This window comes from Neltuma alba, unplaced genomic scaffold, assembly GCF_004799145.2.
Source record: "Neltuma alba isolate B1F8T4 unplaced genomic scaffold, ASM479914v2 tig00003868_pilon, whole genome shotgun sequence".
NCBI classification, from domain to species: domain Eukaryota; kingdom Viridiplantae; phylum Streptophyta; class Magnoliopsida; order Fabales; family Fabaceae; genus Neltuma; species Neltuma alba.
This window is the reverse complement of record NW_021633460.1, coordinates 65,456-82,372: the sequence shown is the minus strand read 5'-3', so window position 1 is coordinate 82,372 and position 16,917 is coordinate 65,456. Positions and strand designations below refer to the sequence as shown.

General features: G+C 34.0%; 2 protein-coding genes and 2 pseudogenes across 2 annotated transcripts; all 4 read right to left on the bottom strand.

Moving 5' to 3' along the window:
* Positions 1 to 325: 325 nt before the first annotated feature.
* LOC114742741 (PR5-like receptor kinase) lies at positions 326 to 1,869 on the bottom strand. Its single transcript, XM_028930960.1, has 2 exons — positions 1,831 to 1,869; positions 326 to 1,578 (listed from the first exon to the last, which is right to left on the bottom strand). Exon 2 carries the CDS (start codon positions 1,520 to 1,522, stop codon positions 326 to 328), a length of 1,197 nt encoding a protein of 398 aa, XP_028786793.1. The 5' UTR covers positions 1,523 to 1,578; positions 1,831 to 1,869.
* A 3,402-nt stretch (positions 1,870 to 5,271) lies between these two features.
* On the bottom strand, positions 5,272 to 5,814 carry LOC114742740 (LEAF RUST 10 DISEASE-RESISTANCE LOCUS RECEPTOR-LIKE PROTEIN KINASE-like 2.4). Its single transcript, XM_028930959.1, has one exon. It carries the CDS (start codon positions 5,812 to 5,814, stop codon positions 5,272 to 5,274), a length of 543 nt encoding a protein of 180 aa, XP_028786792.1.
* A 1,525-nt stretch (positions 5,815 to 7,339) lies between these two features.
* On the bottom strand, positions 7,340 to 8,459 carry LOC114742739 (G-type lectin S-receptor-like serine/threonine-protein kinase At5g24080; annotated as a pseudogene).
* Positions 8,460 to 13,080: 4,621 nt separating this feature from the next.
* Positions 13,081 to 15,955, bottom strand: LOC114742738 (PR5-like receptor kinase; annotated as a pseudogene).
* Positions 15,956 to 16,917: the final 962 nt, after the last annotated feature.

Below are 16,917 nucleotides of genomic sequence, written 5' to 3'. Positions count from 1 at the left end.
CTGTGCTTATCAATCATGAGGATAAGCAATGATACTGTCAGTCTGTCACACCACGAATTTTTTTCCCCCCCTTTCTTGGACAGACTCAGAATATTTTAATAAGTAAATGTTAGTAAAGAAACTTCTCATCACCTTGAACCATACTAACACAGCGCAACATAACATGCGACTGTGTAGATTTTTCTACGTTGTATTTTGCACTGGTTGAGAATTGAATTGCTGAGAAGATTGTACAACTCATGAAGTAGAAGTTAATAAAGAAACTTCCCATCATCTTGTAACGTAACATACTAATACAAAGTGACATACGTCTGTGTAGATTTTTCTATACGGTATCTATATTTTGCACCGGTTTAGAACTGCATTGCTCATCAGAAGGTTCTGCCACTACTGAATAAGAAGCATCTGAATCTGCATCGGTTCCCTTTGGTGTAAAACTTGGTTTAGCAGCCACCAAATTCTGAAAGGGAAATGGCGGGGCAGCGATTTCTATATCACCTTCCAACATCTTCACCACATTACTCATAAGAGGCCTATCAGTAGGCAAATATTGAACACACCAAAGGGCCACCATTAACATTCTCTTGGCCTTTTCCCTGTCTTTCTCTTTTTCAATCCCAAACAGCGAAATCATCATTGGTAGTTCATTATTCTCAAACATATCCCATGTCCATTTTGGAAGCCATTGTTGTGATTCACTGTAGCCACAATCAAAATGCCTTCTTCTCCCTACAATCTCAAAGAGGACAATGCCAAAACTATAAACATCACACTTATGATTCACAGGATAACACTTCCATAATTCTGGTGCAGCATACCCTCTTGTTCCTCTGAACTGAGACATATTCACGCGGCTTCTTTCTCTGCTACAATGTTTTGCAAGACCAAAATCTGCAACTTTTGGTTCCAAGTTCTGGCCCAGAAGTATATTCTCTGGTTTAATATCGTAATGAATGATTCTTTGTTGACACTCTTCATGTAAGTAGGCAATTCCTCTTGCTGTTCCAATTGCAATCTCATGAAGCTTCCCAAACTGGATTTCTGTGTTCAGAGTGCCAAATAATAAGTTGTTGAGAGACCCATTTTGCACAAACTCGTATATAAGAGCTCTCTTTTCACGGTGGAAGCAGAAGCCATATAGCATAACTACATTGATATGGTAAGTTCTTCCAATAGTGCTAACTTCTGCTTTGAATTGCTCTTCTGCGCCAAGATCCAAACTGTTGAGAACTTTCACTGCAACTTGCTGTCCATTGGACAATTCACCTTTATAAACCTCCCCAAAAGCACCAGACCCCAGAACAGTGGTGTAGTTGTCTGTGATTTCTTCAAGTTGCTCAGGTGAGAATCTGATGGGTTTCTCTCGGTTGATGTTGTTGAGGAATCTTTCCATGGTTGCGAACTCCAGTACCTGTGAATCTGAATCTGGCGGTTTTACTAACACGATTTCCTTGTTGTTTGAAGAATGCATGTTATTGTGATGATCTGTTGTTGAAATCTGGGTTGTTGGTGCTTTCTTCATGCACTTAGCAACGGCATATGCTATTGCTATAATGGCTATAACCACCACCGCTGTGACTGAAAATCAAAATGGAACAAGAAGATCAAAGAAAACTAAAACAAGGGTGATTCTAAATTAAAAAGAAAAATTCTGAAAAATCAAGATTCTGAAAAATCAAGATTATCTCTGTAAATGCTTAGTTTTAATCATTTTGAGCTTTGAAGCAAGGCCGTGGGGACCCACGGGCAATTGCCTTATGCGTTTATACTCCTCAGTTCAAAATATAAGCATAAAATAAACCATGAATGAAGAGAGTAGTAGCTTCATACCAATAGACCCAGCCGTTGACCATGCCACACAAGAACCAGACGGAGGAAGATACGGCATTGGAAAATCTTTGCTTGAGTTAATTAATGAACGACGGAGGAGACTCGAAACTAAAATAATCTTTATTCTTAAAACTTGAATAAAATGTTGGAAACTTAGAATGAATGAATAAATAATGGCGGAAAAGAGCAAGCCAGTGGACAGAGGTGTATGAGATGTAAACATAAAACCCCTACGGTAACATGATGGTGGATACGAGCATCTGACGATTAGGGCCCCGTAAACGCGTTTTTCTGTACAGCCCCATAACGTGTTTTGCATGGAGATGGTACGATCTAGGAAGAGTTGGATCGAGCTCTCCAGCTTAGATTGAGTCTGTACACTTGGCTAAAATTTCTGTTAAAAAAAAACGGAAATAAGGAAATTTCATTTCTCATCATCTTCCTCTTGCTAGCAGAGCAGTAATAGCTCATTAGAATACGTAAACCTAATAGTTATTATCCACCGCTCTCTCTGTTTCATTCTGTAAAAGATGATTCATCGCATCATATTGATCAAAAGGTTAGCTAAAATTAGTTAAAAGTAATAAATATGTAAAACAAATATAATTTATTTTTCAAAAGCACCCTTATTCATGGAAAATGTGGGTGGGAGAAAGAATGAGTGAAAAAAGAGAGAGAGAAACATATAATTAATTGAGGGTAAATTTTAAAATGTCTTTTATAAAAAAGAACATACCTTTTCAAAAAAAAAAAAAAGTCTCTTATAAATAAGAATAGAAGGAATGCTATTTTTTTCCATATAAAGTTCCAGTGAGTTAAATGCTTAAATTATAAGAGCTTATTAGAGTTAAGATGTGCTTTTAAGTCAAAAGAGTGCTTTTAAAGGTACCTATATTTCACTCAAAATCTTATAAATTAAATTATAGGCCAAATCGTTACTAATTGAATTAATCTCTATTGACTCTATAATTAACCACGTTCAAGCACATCAAAAAGGCGTAAAATAAACTAATTATTCAGAATTTGGGATGAATCTTCCGTACAAATAAAGTTTATCATTGGATCTCATTGTTTTCTTTTCAAATAAAAATTGTGCATCTAGCGCCCTAAAATATTTTTTCAGGTATATCTAATCTAATATTCTGAAGCATTTTGTGATTTATCTAGTATCTTGAAATATTTTTTTCAGATACATCTAGCATTCTAAAATATTTTTTAGTCCAATTTTACACTTTATAATTTAAGCTGATGCACCAGGAAATAATTTAGGATGAAAAAATACACATCACAAAATAATTTGAGAAATAGCGTATACTTGACGCTTGAACCACCATAACTTTTTTTAAACAATGAATGGATTCATTTTAGGAAAGGTATCCGTTTAGGCGCAATCTATTGTCATACTATGTATTGGAGGTTCCACCTCAGAGTCCAACTTCTTCAGGCATCCTTTTTTTTTTTTAATGAATTTATATACAATTTGCGAACTGTGACAAAAGTTTCTCCCATAGGTCGATATTTCTCTGGCATACTCATTTAATTTTATTAGGTAATTTCATTAGCAATTTCCTCACACTTTTTATTTCGACTGGTTGTCATGCATTTTAATTTTTTCCATAAAACGTCTAGGGATCCACAAGACAGATCATAAAGGCCCGTTTGGTTTGAAAAATAGATTGGAATAAAATGAATTGAAAGAAAGAGGAAAAAAAATTTCCAGCTAAGTGAATGTTTACTAGAAACTAAAATTGATTCAATGAAAAATTTATATTTAGCTGGATGAAAATAAATGAAAAAATAAACCAAATTAATCATATTGCCCTTAATAAAATAATTTAGTATTATTAAAAAATTTATAAGAGGAAATACCAAGCCCTCCACTTGTAATAAATATGAATATTCAATATAAATATAAAAGTGCTTTTTAATCTGACAGAATAATAACATTATTAAAAATTTTAATAAATTATAATTTAAATAAACATGGATGTTCAATATAAATATAAAAATCATTATAGATATTAAATGATTAAAAATAAATAAAAAAATTAAATAAAAAAGTGTAAATAAAATATATTAAAGAAAGAAATACTCAATTTGAATATGAAAAAATATATAAATATAAATACCATTCTCATAAAAAATATAAATATTATTCTCATAAAAAAAGTTCTTATTTGTAAAGTTATGTTCGATAAAATTTAAACTTTAATATGATAATAAAATGAGCAAGCAAACTCGAATTTGATGCAGCAAATTCAAATTTTTTTTATTAAATTCGAATTTGCTCAAAAAAATTTGAATTTTTTTCATCACATTGGAATTTGCTCAAATATATTCCAAGTTACTTAAGTATACTTCAATTTTCGTACAAAATTCTAATTTACCTGAGCACACTTGAACACTGTTATACAGTGTTTTTTTATATACCATACGGAGTAAGTTTCAGGTTCCTCAAATATAAGAATCTTGCCTCCTTTTCTATTTCTTTAGATCCAATTCTAGCAATAAACAACCAAAGTAAATCAATACTACCACCTCCGGTCCTAATTATAAGAGCCTGACTAATTTGAGAAAATTAAGAAAAGAAGTTAAGTAAGTTATTTGTAATAAATAGGTGTTGTCTTTCCTAAAATATCCTTACTAATCAAGTATGTTAGCTAAAACTATAATTATTAGAAGAACTATCTTGAAAAAAATTGAGTAAATATGATAGACAAAATAGATTGGGGTATCATATTTAGGACCAACACAAGTCAAACGGGGTCTTATATTAAGGATAGGAGGTAGTACCTTTTAAGACAGCCCACATCCATAAAAGTGTGACTATTTTCATGCAAGAGCATTGACAGATGGTGCCAATACATGTAATGAAGAAATAATATTCCCAGCCGCAATCGTTGATTTTATACTGTCATACTCTTGTGTACTACTTTTATATTGTGGAATCAAACACCATGAATTATGGTTCACGTACCACTTTTATATGCATGAGCATTGACAGATGGTGCCAATATTATGTAATGAAGGAAAATTATTTTATTTTCTGATTGTATAGCTGCAGGCAATTTTGCTCTTAGAGGATACAATAATGACCATCCTTTCAAGGACATTATTGATGATGTTAGGTTGTTGATTAACAGGGATTGGCAGGTCATAGTTTCTCATGTACCAAGAGAGGACATGACCATTGCTGATAGTTTAGCAAAACTTTCTCATAGGTTAGAAGGGAATTTTTGGCTTTTTTATTATCCTCCCCCTCTTATCCAACAGGTAGAGGTTGATGAACGATAGGTTCTTGCTCTCTCTTATTTTGTTGTTTCGAGACTTGTTATTCAGTTTCATTCAAAAAAAAAAAATGACAGAAGAGGGTCATCGAATTGGAATTGATGAGGAGGGTGAGAAGATTTTGGACTGGTTATGCGGACCTGATAGGACGGGTTAAAAAGGTTTATTTACTAGACAGACTGGAAGACCAAAGTCTGCAACTTTTGGTTCCAAGTTCAGGCCCAGAAGTATATTCTCCGGTTTAATAGCGTAAAGAATGACTCTTTGTTGACACTCTTCATGTGAGTAGTCAATTCTTTTTGCTGTTCCAATTGCAATCTCATGAAGCTTCCCACACTGGATTTCTGTGCTCAGACTGCCAAATAATAAGTTGTTGAGAGACCCATTTTGCACAAACTCGTATATAAGAGCTCTCTTGTCACGGTGGGAGCAGAAGTCATAAAGCGTAACTACATTGATATGGTAAGTTCTTCCAATAGTGCTAACTTCTGCTTTGAATTGCTCTTCTGTCCCAGGATCCAAACTTTTGAGAACTTTCACTGCAACTTGCTGTCCATTTGACAATTCACTTTTACAAACCTCTCCAAAAGCACCAGACCCCAGAACAGTGGTGTAGTTGTTTGTGATTTGGCCAAGTTGCTCCGGTGAGAATCTGACGGGTTCCTCTTGGTCGATGTTGTTGAGGAATCTTTCCATGCTTGAAAATTCCAGTACTTTTCTTAGTAAATGTTTCATGTGCACAATGAGTATAAATAAATTATTTAGATTTGAACAAACAATATATAGGACAAGTATCGTTTTATAAAAATTAAAATTTTTTCTATAAATTTCATATAAGACAAGTGTCGCACCTAAAAATACGATGCAAACCTAATGAGCGAAAAGAAAAATAGGAAAGAAAATTAATTATGCGTGAGAAATGTGTTAGATGTCCGTAATAATACGGGTGATTTTTTTTTTTAAATCCAAGCTAATTATCAAATGTTAGCATGTTGTTTTCACCAAACAAATCACTATTAAGGGAGCCATTACACTCATACGCATAAACTAGAGAGTCCTCATATTCTCTTTGAAGCAAAATCCAAAATGGTAGGAATTGGATTCAAATTAAATGAAGGCTACTAATTTTTTTAATTTTTATATATTAGTTATCTAACTATTATATTAAGAAATAAAGGAAGTATAACTATCAAAATCTTAACTGAGTAGAGAGTGATAAGGACTGGCAATCCAAATGAATGCTTTTATAACAAAGCCCACAATAGTTGATTCGGTCAAAGTTCTTACCGCCACAAAATAACTATATATATATTTATATATATTGTGCTATGTCAAATTGTTATATGACTTTTTATAATTTCCATTTTTCAATTTAATCATTTTCATTAAACTTTCATCAATCTTTTATATATATATATATATATATATATGTATGCATTACTATGAGAGCAGAGGATGCTACTATTTTAGCACGTCCAAATTGAAATTTGATGTTTTTATTTTATTTTATTAATAGTGGCTATCAAGTATCACGTTAAATTTAAACGTTCACGATCTCCTCTAGTTGGAAAATGAGGAGCAAGTACACGTAATTTTAGCCTCGCTGCATATAAAAACCAATCAGTCCCAAAATAGAAAAACCTGGCCGAATCCTTTTTAAATACGACGCAGACCGTGTGAGGAAAAAAGGAAGGCAAATCATAAGACAGTGTACTTCAAATTTTCTAACAATTTAAATTGTTTTCTTTTGCAGAAAGTAAGATGACTATCTCTGCTGTTCATTCAGAACAACCCAATTGCTGCAGTAATAACTCCTTTCACCTTTCGTTCCTTTTCCTTTTTCGGATAGAAGAAGTATCTATATTTAGTGTCCAACACATGATTGTCTCTAATAAGAGGATATGAGTGCCTACAAAAAAAAACACACACACATTTTCTGGTCTTGCAGTCTGCACGGGTACGTCTTTTGTTTTTTCATTTCTTTGGCAGTTACACTCTGTTTCCTCGTCGTACGTGCGTCAAAGTCATTGATATATATTTTTTGGTTACCCTAGAAAGTTGAACAACAAACAAAATTTAAAAATTAAAAATGCATGAAATATATATCTCTCGCACCAGAAATAAGATGTGGATCCATAAGATACACAATGCAGAAGCTAAACTCTAAATTAAAGCATAGGAAGATGTGTATGTCATCTAAAGGGAAAATGGTTTTTGCTAATTAAGTTTGGCTGGAATCTATTTGGATCTCATCAAACAAAGGAGGAGCACTCACAATGGAAGATTCAGTTCCTTCAAGAGTAGATGAGCCACCATCAATACTACTATCCACTTGATCTGCCTCATCCATCAAGTGTTGAAATGGGTTTGAAGGGTCTGCAGCATCCGTGGAGCCTTCCAACATTTTCACCACATCACTCACCTTAGGTCTCAATTCTGGTTTATACTGAACACACCACAGAGCTATTTCTACCATTCCTTCTGCCATCTCTTCGTCTTTATCTTCAATATCACAATCTGTTATCAACTCTTTTAGATTTTTACTCTCAAATTTTTTCCAACCCCTCATAGGAAGCCACTCTTGACTTTCTGGGAGGTCCCCAACGAGGTTTCTTCTTCCTCCTACGATTTCAAACAATAACATTCCAAAACTATAAAAATCACATTTGTGAGTTACACGGAAAGGCATCCAAAGTTCTGGTGCAGCATAACCCGGTGTCCCTCTTAGGCCTGTCATTGTGACATAAGAGTTTTCCCTGTTACAAAGCTTGGCTAAACCAAAATCGGAAACTTTAGGATGCAAAATATGGTCCAAGAGGATGTTTTCTGGTTTTATATCATAGTGGATGATCCTCGTGGCATTCTTCATGCAAGTAAGCAATCCCTCTGGCTGTTCCAACCGCAATCTCATGAAGCTTCTCAAATGCCAAGTTCTTATTCTTTTCACTAGCAAACAGATGTTTGTCAAGAGAGCCATTGCTCATGTACTCATAAACTAGAGCTGTCGTATCCTTTTCAACGCAGAATCCAATGAGGCGAACCAGATTCATATGATGAACTCTCCCAATTGTGCCAACTTCAGCCATGAATTGCTCCTCCATTCTCTTGGCAGAAACGCCACCACGTAGAACTTTCACTGCCGCAACAGATCCGTCAATAAATGTTCCTTTATAAACTGATCCAAAGCCTCCCGACCCCAACATGGCGGAGTAGTTGTTCGTTGCACGCATTATGTCAAATGATGTGAACTTTGTTGGGCCTTGTCTTTCCAAATCATTCAGAAACTTTTCCATAGTAAATGTCAGAAACTTATCCGCGTCCTCAATACGACGTAGTAACATGGTAAGTAATGCAAGGCCAATGACCCCGACTACAAGTCAGGCATACACATATATGAGTGATAATCAGTCACAATTATTGCAACAACAAAACTTTCAAAAATTTTAAGCCAAATTTGCCTTGTAGGTTAATCATATAATTTAGTCATTTTCATAGATCTCCTATTATTTTGCTTGACTCTGGGTATTCTCAAGTCACTTTACACTCAAGACTATTCTATGTCAGGTTGAAAATATTAAGGTTAAAATTCTCCAACAAGTATGCTTTTTAAATTTTAAATTTTGTTTTCTACTCCTTACAGAGTAAAATCACTTACTATTTCAACCAATAAACTGTTGGTGCTTCTATTATTATTTTCACCTTTAAAATGCTGTACGTAAATCTTACCCACGCTGCCGAAAATAATGAGTAGGGTCCGATGTCCACGCAAAACGATTGCTATCCCCACTATGCTCATAAGGCAAACTGCAATATACGTAGAAATGATTCGGTCAGAATTCTTGCAATCCAAACTTTTCTTTTTATTCAATAATGGATAAAACTTAGATGAAGTTAGTTATATTTATTAGATTAACTTCATAAGTGAATTTAACAGTGCATATAATATATATATGCATTTTAACAACCAACTAATAATACCAAATTAATATGTGTGATTAAAAAACTTGATCTAAATTTTGTTGTCTTAAAATATTTATTACCACCGAACATTTTAAATAATTTAGTTGAAAGAAATTTAGGGGGAAAAAGCTAGACTATAGTGCGTCCACATGAAACCAGCATACTTCATATGCATTTTCCATAAAATAAGTACGCAATGCTCATCATGGGGAAAAAGTATACAGAAGATCTGAAATCATCAAATTGTTGATTGGGTACCCAGAATTTCTATCGACACGTCGTTAAAATAAAAATGAAAATATCAACCGGTGTTGAGTCTAACAAAAACAGATAATACTTCCACAATATGACGAAGCAAAATTTAAATCTTACTCGTGATAATTATGCGACTGCCTTCCCTCCATACGGATGACATGAATGATCTAGTTGCCACCAAACAATTGCCATCCCTATCCATTCGAATCTGGCGTGTTGTGTTTCTCACTCGGATTATCGTGCCCTTAATTCTAACATGGAACCCATAATAATTAGCGATGGTCAAAATCCAGATGGATCGGATCTTAAGCATATACAATTAATCAGTAATCAGAAATTAAAAGAAATAAAAGGACTATGCTCTGAAGTTTCTGATAAGCTGACGTTGATGGTGATCGGAGAAGAACCGTACCTGAGACTTTTCTGGCGATTAACGAAGGAAAGTCGATCGGAGAAAATGTGATTTTTGGTTTATGAAACTCAAACCCAAATAAGAAAAGAGTGCGAAGATGATGATCATGAGGGTCTTATGTTGATCAGAAGTAATAGTTCCTTTGAAACAGGGGATAATGAATGAATGTTCCGGGAAAAGTACTAGAAACAGGCGGCTCTGACGAAAGTTCAAAGAAGGAAGAAAGCATTCAGAAGTATCTTGGAACATTACACCAAGATACTAGTATACGGTAACTGTATTTATTAGGGAAAATGACACATCGTTGGCCGTTGAAGTAATAATTGTACGATGATGACGTTATTGTCAAATGTGGGAAAAGCAAGAAGGCTTTAAAAATAAAAATAAATAGGGGCAAATATTTACTTATAAAAATACCTCTCCCTCATTATTTGTTTTTTTTTATCTATAATTATAAGTCTTAGTTGTTAGCAACTGAGCAAATTTAAAAAGTAAATGATAACATTTTTTTTAATAATTTCTAATTTGAGATTTTAAAATTTAATAAGTTTTTTTTGGGATCTTCCCATAGTAATTTTCAATTAAGCATTTTTATACATTCCTATTTTAATTTTAAGAATGTACACATACCAGAAGTTAAATTAGAAAAATGATGCATGCTACAAGAATGAGCAAAAAAATGTTTAATTAAGAAAGGTGTGACCCTTTTTGTCTTCTACTATTTCGAGCTTAGTGTCTGAGACTTCCAGGTGCTAAAGTATCACTGGCATCTCTAATTTTTTTGGTCAAACACTGGCATCTCTATTTACAAGGACTTGAGAATTCTTTAAAAAGCAACTGGAAAGAGGGTGGGGTCAAAACGACTTGTAGTTGAGGGGGGTCGAAGCCTAAAGCCTGTCAACTCCATGGTCTGTTGTTCTCCACTGGTAGAGTTCCTGCCTGTGAAGAGTGAAGACTAGGCATCACCGACAACGACATTTTTCCTACCAAGAAAGATAAAGTCTTGGTCAAAGACTCTACACTGCACAACGCATGGACTGGAACCCAATTTAAAATCGGATGGTTCATATCTGTGCTCAGCAATCCTGAGGATAAGCAATGATACGGTCACCACACAAATTTTTTTTGAAAAATAACCACAAAATACCATATGAAAATTAAAAAAACAAAACAATCATCTAAATAAGTAAAATGACCAAATGGACATGAAGTTCTAACTTAGAATTTACACTTTTGGTGTAAAGACTGAAATGTCCTGATTGTTTCTGAAAACTGAGGAGTGTATTCGTGCAATGGAGAAAGGGAGAAACTGACTTCTTTCACTTGACGAAATTAAATCCAAGTTCCTTCGGTCACCAAAAACGGTTCTTCGAAATCACATTGCTGCTGTCGTAGGAGTAGATTGCCGTCGCTGAAGCTGGTTACTGTCGTTGAAGTACATTGTCTTGTTTGAAATAACTTGTACTCCTCGAGATTGCTGCCATCGAAGTCGTCACTGAAGTAACATCAACTGTGATAAACGAGTAAGAAGCTTGAATATTGTTCTTCATAGAGCATTTTTTATGATCCCTAAAGCTTAAAATGTTATTATCTAGTATTCCTCTTTCTGGTTTCGCCTTTGTTCTTCACATAAAACTGTTTTCAGGGAATGTGAAGCTGCCTGATTTTCTAGTATTATTAAACCTTTTGCCCTGAATTTTACAAAACACATATTGGGATTTACAATTTTCGCAGTGAAAATGACCATTTCTTAAATGGATTTTGCAACCTATTTTCAGAGGATGTGCAACTTGTTTCTAAAAATTAATAAAATTCAAGGTACTGAAAATCAGACCGGTCACTAAACCGTTCGAGATGGCGGGTTAAGGGTTAATGGGTCAAATCGGGATCAAACCGGAGTCAAACCATTGTTAATTAAAATAATATATTTTCAAATTTATATTCGTTATTTTAAATAAAAGGAAAGATAAGATATAAAAACAAATGTCAAATAATAATAAATACATAATATTTACATATAAAAATAAAATCAATAATATCTTACTTATTTTGTAATTACAATAATATATATAAAATATTTCTTTCCATCAATAATGTATATAAAATAAGCGGTATATACCCAGAGAACAATACATAATATTAATAAATGATGCTTTATAATATAAATATTTCTCTCCCAGTTTTTGTCATTTCCAGACTTCTCACGTTTTTCGAAGTCTGAATCCATTAGTCATGGCAGGCTCTGCATGTTTCAGTCATCTTCTTTCCTCCGTCTTTTTTGCTCTCTTTCTCTAGTTCTCTCTCTATCTTCTTCGTTTCGAATTCTTTACTTTCATTCTTCATTTTCATACCTCCACAGTTCCCATCTCTTCACTTTCGTTCCAGAGAAGCTTAAAGGAAAGTGAATAGATCAAAGCCATCGACTTGTAGTTGCACAAGGCAAAAAGTAAACTCATAAAACGAGAGTCAGGCGGCGGTCTCTCTTTTATTTTTGTGTTTCTTCTTTCTCTGGGCTTTATATTTATCTAGTTTTTCTCTGTCCAGTTTACTTTTTCAAGCCACCTGGCTAAACCGCCCAACCCAATGGGTTGGCCGGTTTATTCTCGGTTCATACCGGATCTAGACGCTTCATACTAGTTTGAGATTTTTTCAATTCAGATGATGAACCGAACCGAACAATTGACTGGTTTGCCAGTTTCTGGCCTGAACCGGCCGGTCCGGTTTGGGTTTGCAAACACTGATAAAATTTTACGTTGAATTTTACAAAATATATATTGGGATTTACAACTTTTGTAGTGAAAGTAATCGTTTTGTTAATAGGTTTTGCAACCTATTTTTGGGGATGGGTAACCTATTTCTAACTACGAATAAAATTTCACGCTGAATTTTACAAAACATATAATAAGATTTATAACTTTCATAGTAAAAATGATCACTTCTTCAATAGATTTTGTAAGCCTGTTTTCACCAGATGGGCAACTTGTAAGCATATATAAATCATTTAGTGGACATGCACCTGAAGTACGTCACAATAAATATTGAACCATTAACTTTCATAATTAACCATATGTGTAATGAAATATAACATTCACGTAATGGTATTTACCAAAAACCAACAAGCATATAACAGTAGTTAATTACGTAATTACTTGTCATCATTTTCTGATCTTTGCTACATCATTCATCATATACTAAATATAAACCCCCAAACCCAATAATCCTATCTCTATTTCACCATAAAGCAGCCACAAAAATAAACAATCCAAATCTTACCATCAACTTCTACTCACTTACATAATCTCACAGGTTTGCTCCCTCTCTTACTACAAACCCTCTTACTCACAACCAAAACCCACCAAATCAATAATGTCTACAAAATAGTGACGTGAAAGAGTAAGATAATAGTATTTCCAACATTCCTCTTTTCTTCTTCACGTGTTTCATCAATATCTTCCTCTATTTGCTTTCTTTTCACCTTCAGTTTCTTTTTCTCTCACTTTATGGGCATTTTAGTCTTTACACCAAAAGTAAAAATTTCAGATTGATACCTCATGCCTATTTACTCGTTTTGTTTATTGGGATACCTATTTTGTCTTTTTTATTTTCATATGGTATTTTGTAGTCATTTTTCTAATTTTTTTCCCTTGCTTGGACAGACTCAGAATATTTTAATAAGTTAATAAAGAAGCTTATCATCATCTTGAGCCATAATAATACAACGTAACATGCAACTGTGTAGATTTTTCTACGTAGTATTTTGTAATGGTTGAGAATTGCATTGCTGAGAAAATTCTGCAACTCATGAAGTAGAATTTAATAAAGAAATTTCTCATCATCTTGTAACTTAACATACTGTCTATATTTTGCACTGGTTTAGAATTGCATTGCTCATCAGAAGATTCTGCCACTACTGAAGAAGAAGCATCTGAATCTGCATCGGTTCCCTTTGGTGTAAAACTTGGTTTAGCAGACACCAAATTCTGAAAGGGAAATGGCGGGGCAGCGATTTCTATATCACCTTCGAACATCTTCACCACATTACTCATAACAGTCCTATCAGTAGGCAAATATTGGACACACCAAAGGCCCACCATTAACATTCTCCTGGCTTTTTCCCTGTCTTTCTCTTTTTCAATCCCAAACAGCGAAATCATCATTGGTAATTCATTATTCTCAAACATATCCCATGTCCATTTTGGAAGCCATTGTTGTGATTCACTGTAGCCACAATCAAAATGCCTTCTCCCTACAATCTCAAAGAGGACAATACCAAAACTATAAACATCACACTTATGATTCACAGGATAACACTTCCATAATTCTGGTGCAGCATACCCTCTTGTTCCTCTGAACTGAGACATATTCACGTGGCCTCTTTCTCTGCTACAAAGTTTTGCAAGACCAAAATCTGCAACTTTTGGTTCCAAGTTCTGTCCCAGAAGTATATTCTCTGGTTTAATATCGTAATGAATGATTCTTTGTTGACACTCTTCATGTAAGTAGGCAATTCCTTTTGCTGTTCCAATTGCAATCTCATGAAGCTTCCTAAACTCAATTTCTGTGTTCAGAGTGCCAAATAATAAGTTGTTGAGAGACCATTTTGCACAAACTCATACATAAGAGCTCTCTTGTCACGGTGGAAGCAGAAGCCATAAAGCATAACTAAATTAATATGGTAAGTTCTTCCAATAGTGCTAACGTCTGCTTTGAACTGCCCCTCTGTGCCAAGATCCAAACTTTTTAGAACTTGCACAGCAACTTGATGTCCGTTTGGCAGTTCACCTTTATAAACCTCCCCAAAAGCACCAGAACCCAAAACGGTGGAGTAGTTATTTGTGATTTGATGAAGTTGCTCAGGTGAGAATCTGATGGGTTTCTCTTGGTTGATGTTGTTGAGGAATCTTTCCATACTCGGAAACTCCAGAACTTGTGAATCTGAATCTGGCGGCATTACTAACACGGTTTCCCTGTTGTTTGGAGAATATATGTTATGGTCATTATGATGATCTGTTGTTGAAATGTGGGTTTGAGCTGTAGTCGTTGTGGGTGCTTTCTTCAAGCACTTAACAATGGCGTATGTTATTGCCATAATGGCTATAACCACAGCCACCACTATAACTGAAAATCAAAATGGAACAGCATGTTTATGTAAATTTTCTCTTCTAAAATAAGAAAGATCAAAGAAACTAAAAGAAGGATGATTTTGACCTTGAAAACAGAACCCATTGTTTTCTACTTAAATACAGTTTAGAGAGAGAAACATAAACTTTCAAGAATATCCTACATTTTGAGAGAGAGAAACATGTACTCCCTCCGTTTCTTATTATAAGAGACAAATAACCGAAGTACGTTGATCAAAAAAACAGTTAAAATTAGTTAAGAACAATTAATGTGTAGAAAGTATAATTTTTTTTCCAAAAATGCCCTCATTAATAAGGAGAGAGAACAATTAAATTATTAAAAGAAAGAGAAGTGGGAGGGAGAGAGAGTGTGAGTTAAAGATAAATATGGGTAAAATAGTAAATCAACACAAAAAAGTAGAGACAACTTGTAAGTGTCTCTTATATATAGGAACATGCCATAAGCATCAAATGTCTCTTATAATAAGGAACGGAAGGAGTATTTAAGTAAAATAATGGAGGACAATTTTGGAATAATTTTTATTAATGAATCGTTATTTACCTCAAAATATCTTATATTATGAAGTATCGAGTCAATCGAGGAGAAAAAGGCCATCATATAAAACGGAGTACAAAACACTGGCCCCTCTACTAAAGCAATAACTTTCTGCCTTGGATAATTGCATTAGTTTTTTTATACATTTTTTAATCGTTTTTCTTTCTTCACAATTTTTCTTTCTCAAATACCCTCTGTCCCTCTTATAAATTAGAACATAATTTAAGAAAAAAATGCATTGTTTACATATTTAATACCCCCAGCTCTTAATATAAGTATCATTTTATATTATAAATTATACCACAAAATGAATCTTATATTAAGGACCGAGAATAATACATTACTTTTTTTCAATATTAACAGGTCTCTTAAAACACCAATTATTTAGCTCTTATAGAGACACAAGGGGCTAGTCGGATACGGACAAAGAGGGGAGTGACATATTGACATCAAATTCAGGGGAATGAAAAGACAAATAAAGGAAACCATGATGAAGAGCTTCATACCAATAGACTCAGCGGTTGATAATTTCATGGTAGAAACAACTTCATCAAACACACGTTGGATCAGTGTCGGAACTGAGAATGTCAATGGAGGACACTCCGAACTCATCTTTATTGTTAAAACAGCAACCAAATGGACTGTGAAGCGTGAACTATGAAATATGAATAGGCAATGGAATGGCAAGTGAGACACCACATCGATTGTAACTGTTTATTTATTACGACTCCATCATCATCTGTTGACTTGGGACCATCATCAATGGGCCCCATAAACGCGTTTATTTGAATGAAATTTCCAAGAAATTTCTCTTCATCCTCCGCCCCTTGCCGGCAATAAAAGGGTATACTTTTATGAACACTTATAATTACACGTGAAATAAAGCTTCTTTCATGCACTTACCATGTATCCTGTAGAGTATATGATTAAAAATATGTTTATAAATTATTCTGAACGAGTTTATAAAACTTGTTATAGTCGGGAGATGCCTTCAACCTCAAAATAAAGTAACCTATTATATCCCTAAACAATATAAATATAAAGAATTATATATGCTCTATTTCAAAATAATCATCACATCAAAAAGCCAAATACATACATACACAAATATATATGTACATAGATATAGGATATGTTTAGATGGAATCAAACCATAATTTCAGAAGTGATTTTATGATATACGAATTAAATACATAAAAAAATTTATCTCGATTTATAAAAAAAATATTTTAAAAAAACACGTGTTGCGTTTTCCAAACACCCCTGTAAACAAAGATGCATATAAAACCAGAACAAGACAGTTTTAATTTAAACACAAAGTTTCGTCCAATTGAGAAAGACAAAGATTTGGTCAAAGATTCGCACTGCAACCCTGAAAGGCATTGACTAGCTGGACCATCCACTTTTAATCTGGATGATTCATATTTATGCTTATCACCAGTTTTTCCTTTTGGCATGGAAATACTCGTGATATATTATTGTTAAGTAAAATTTAA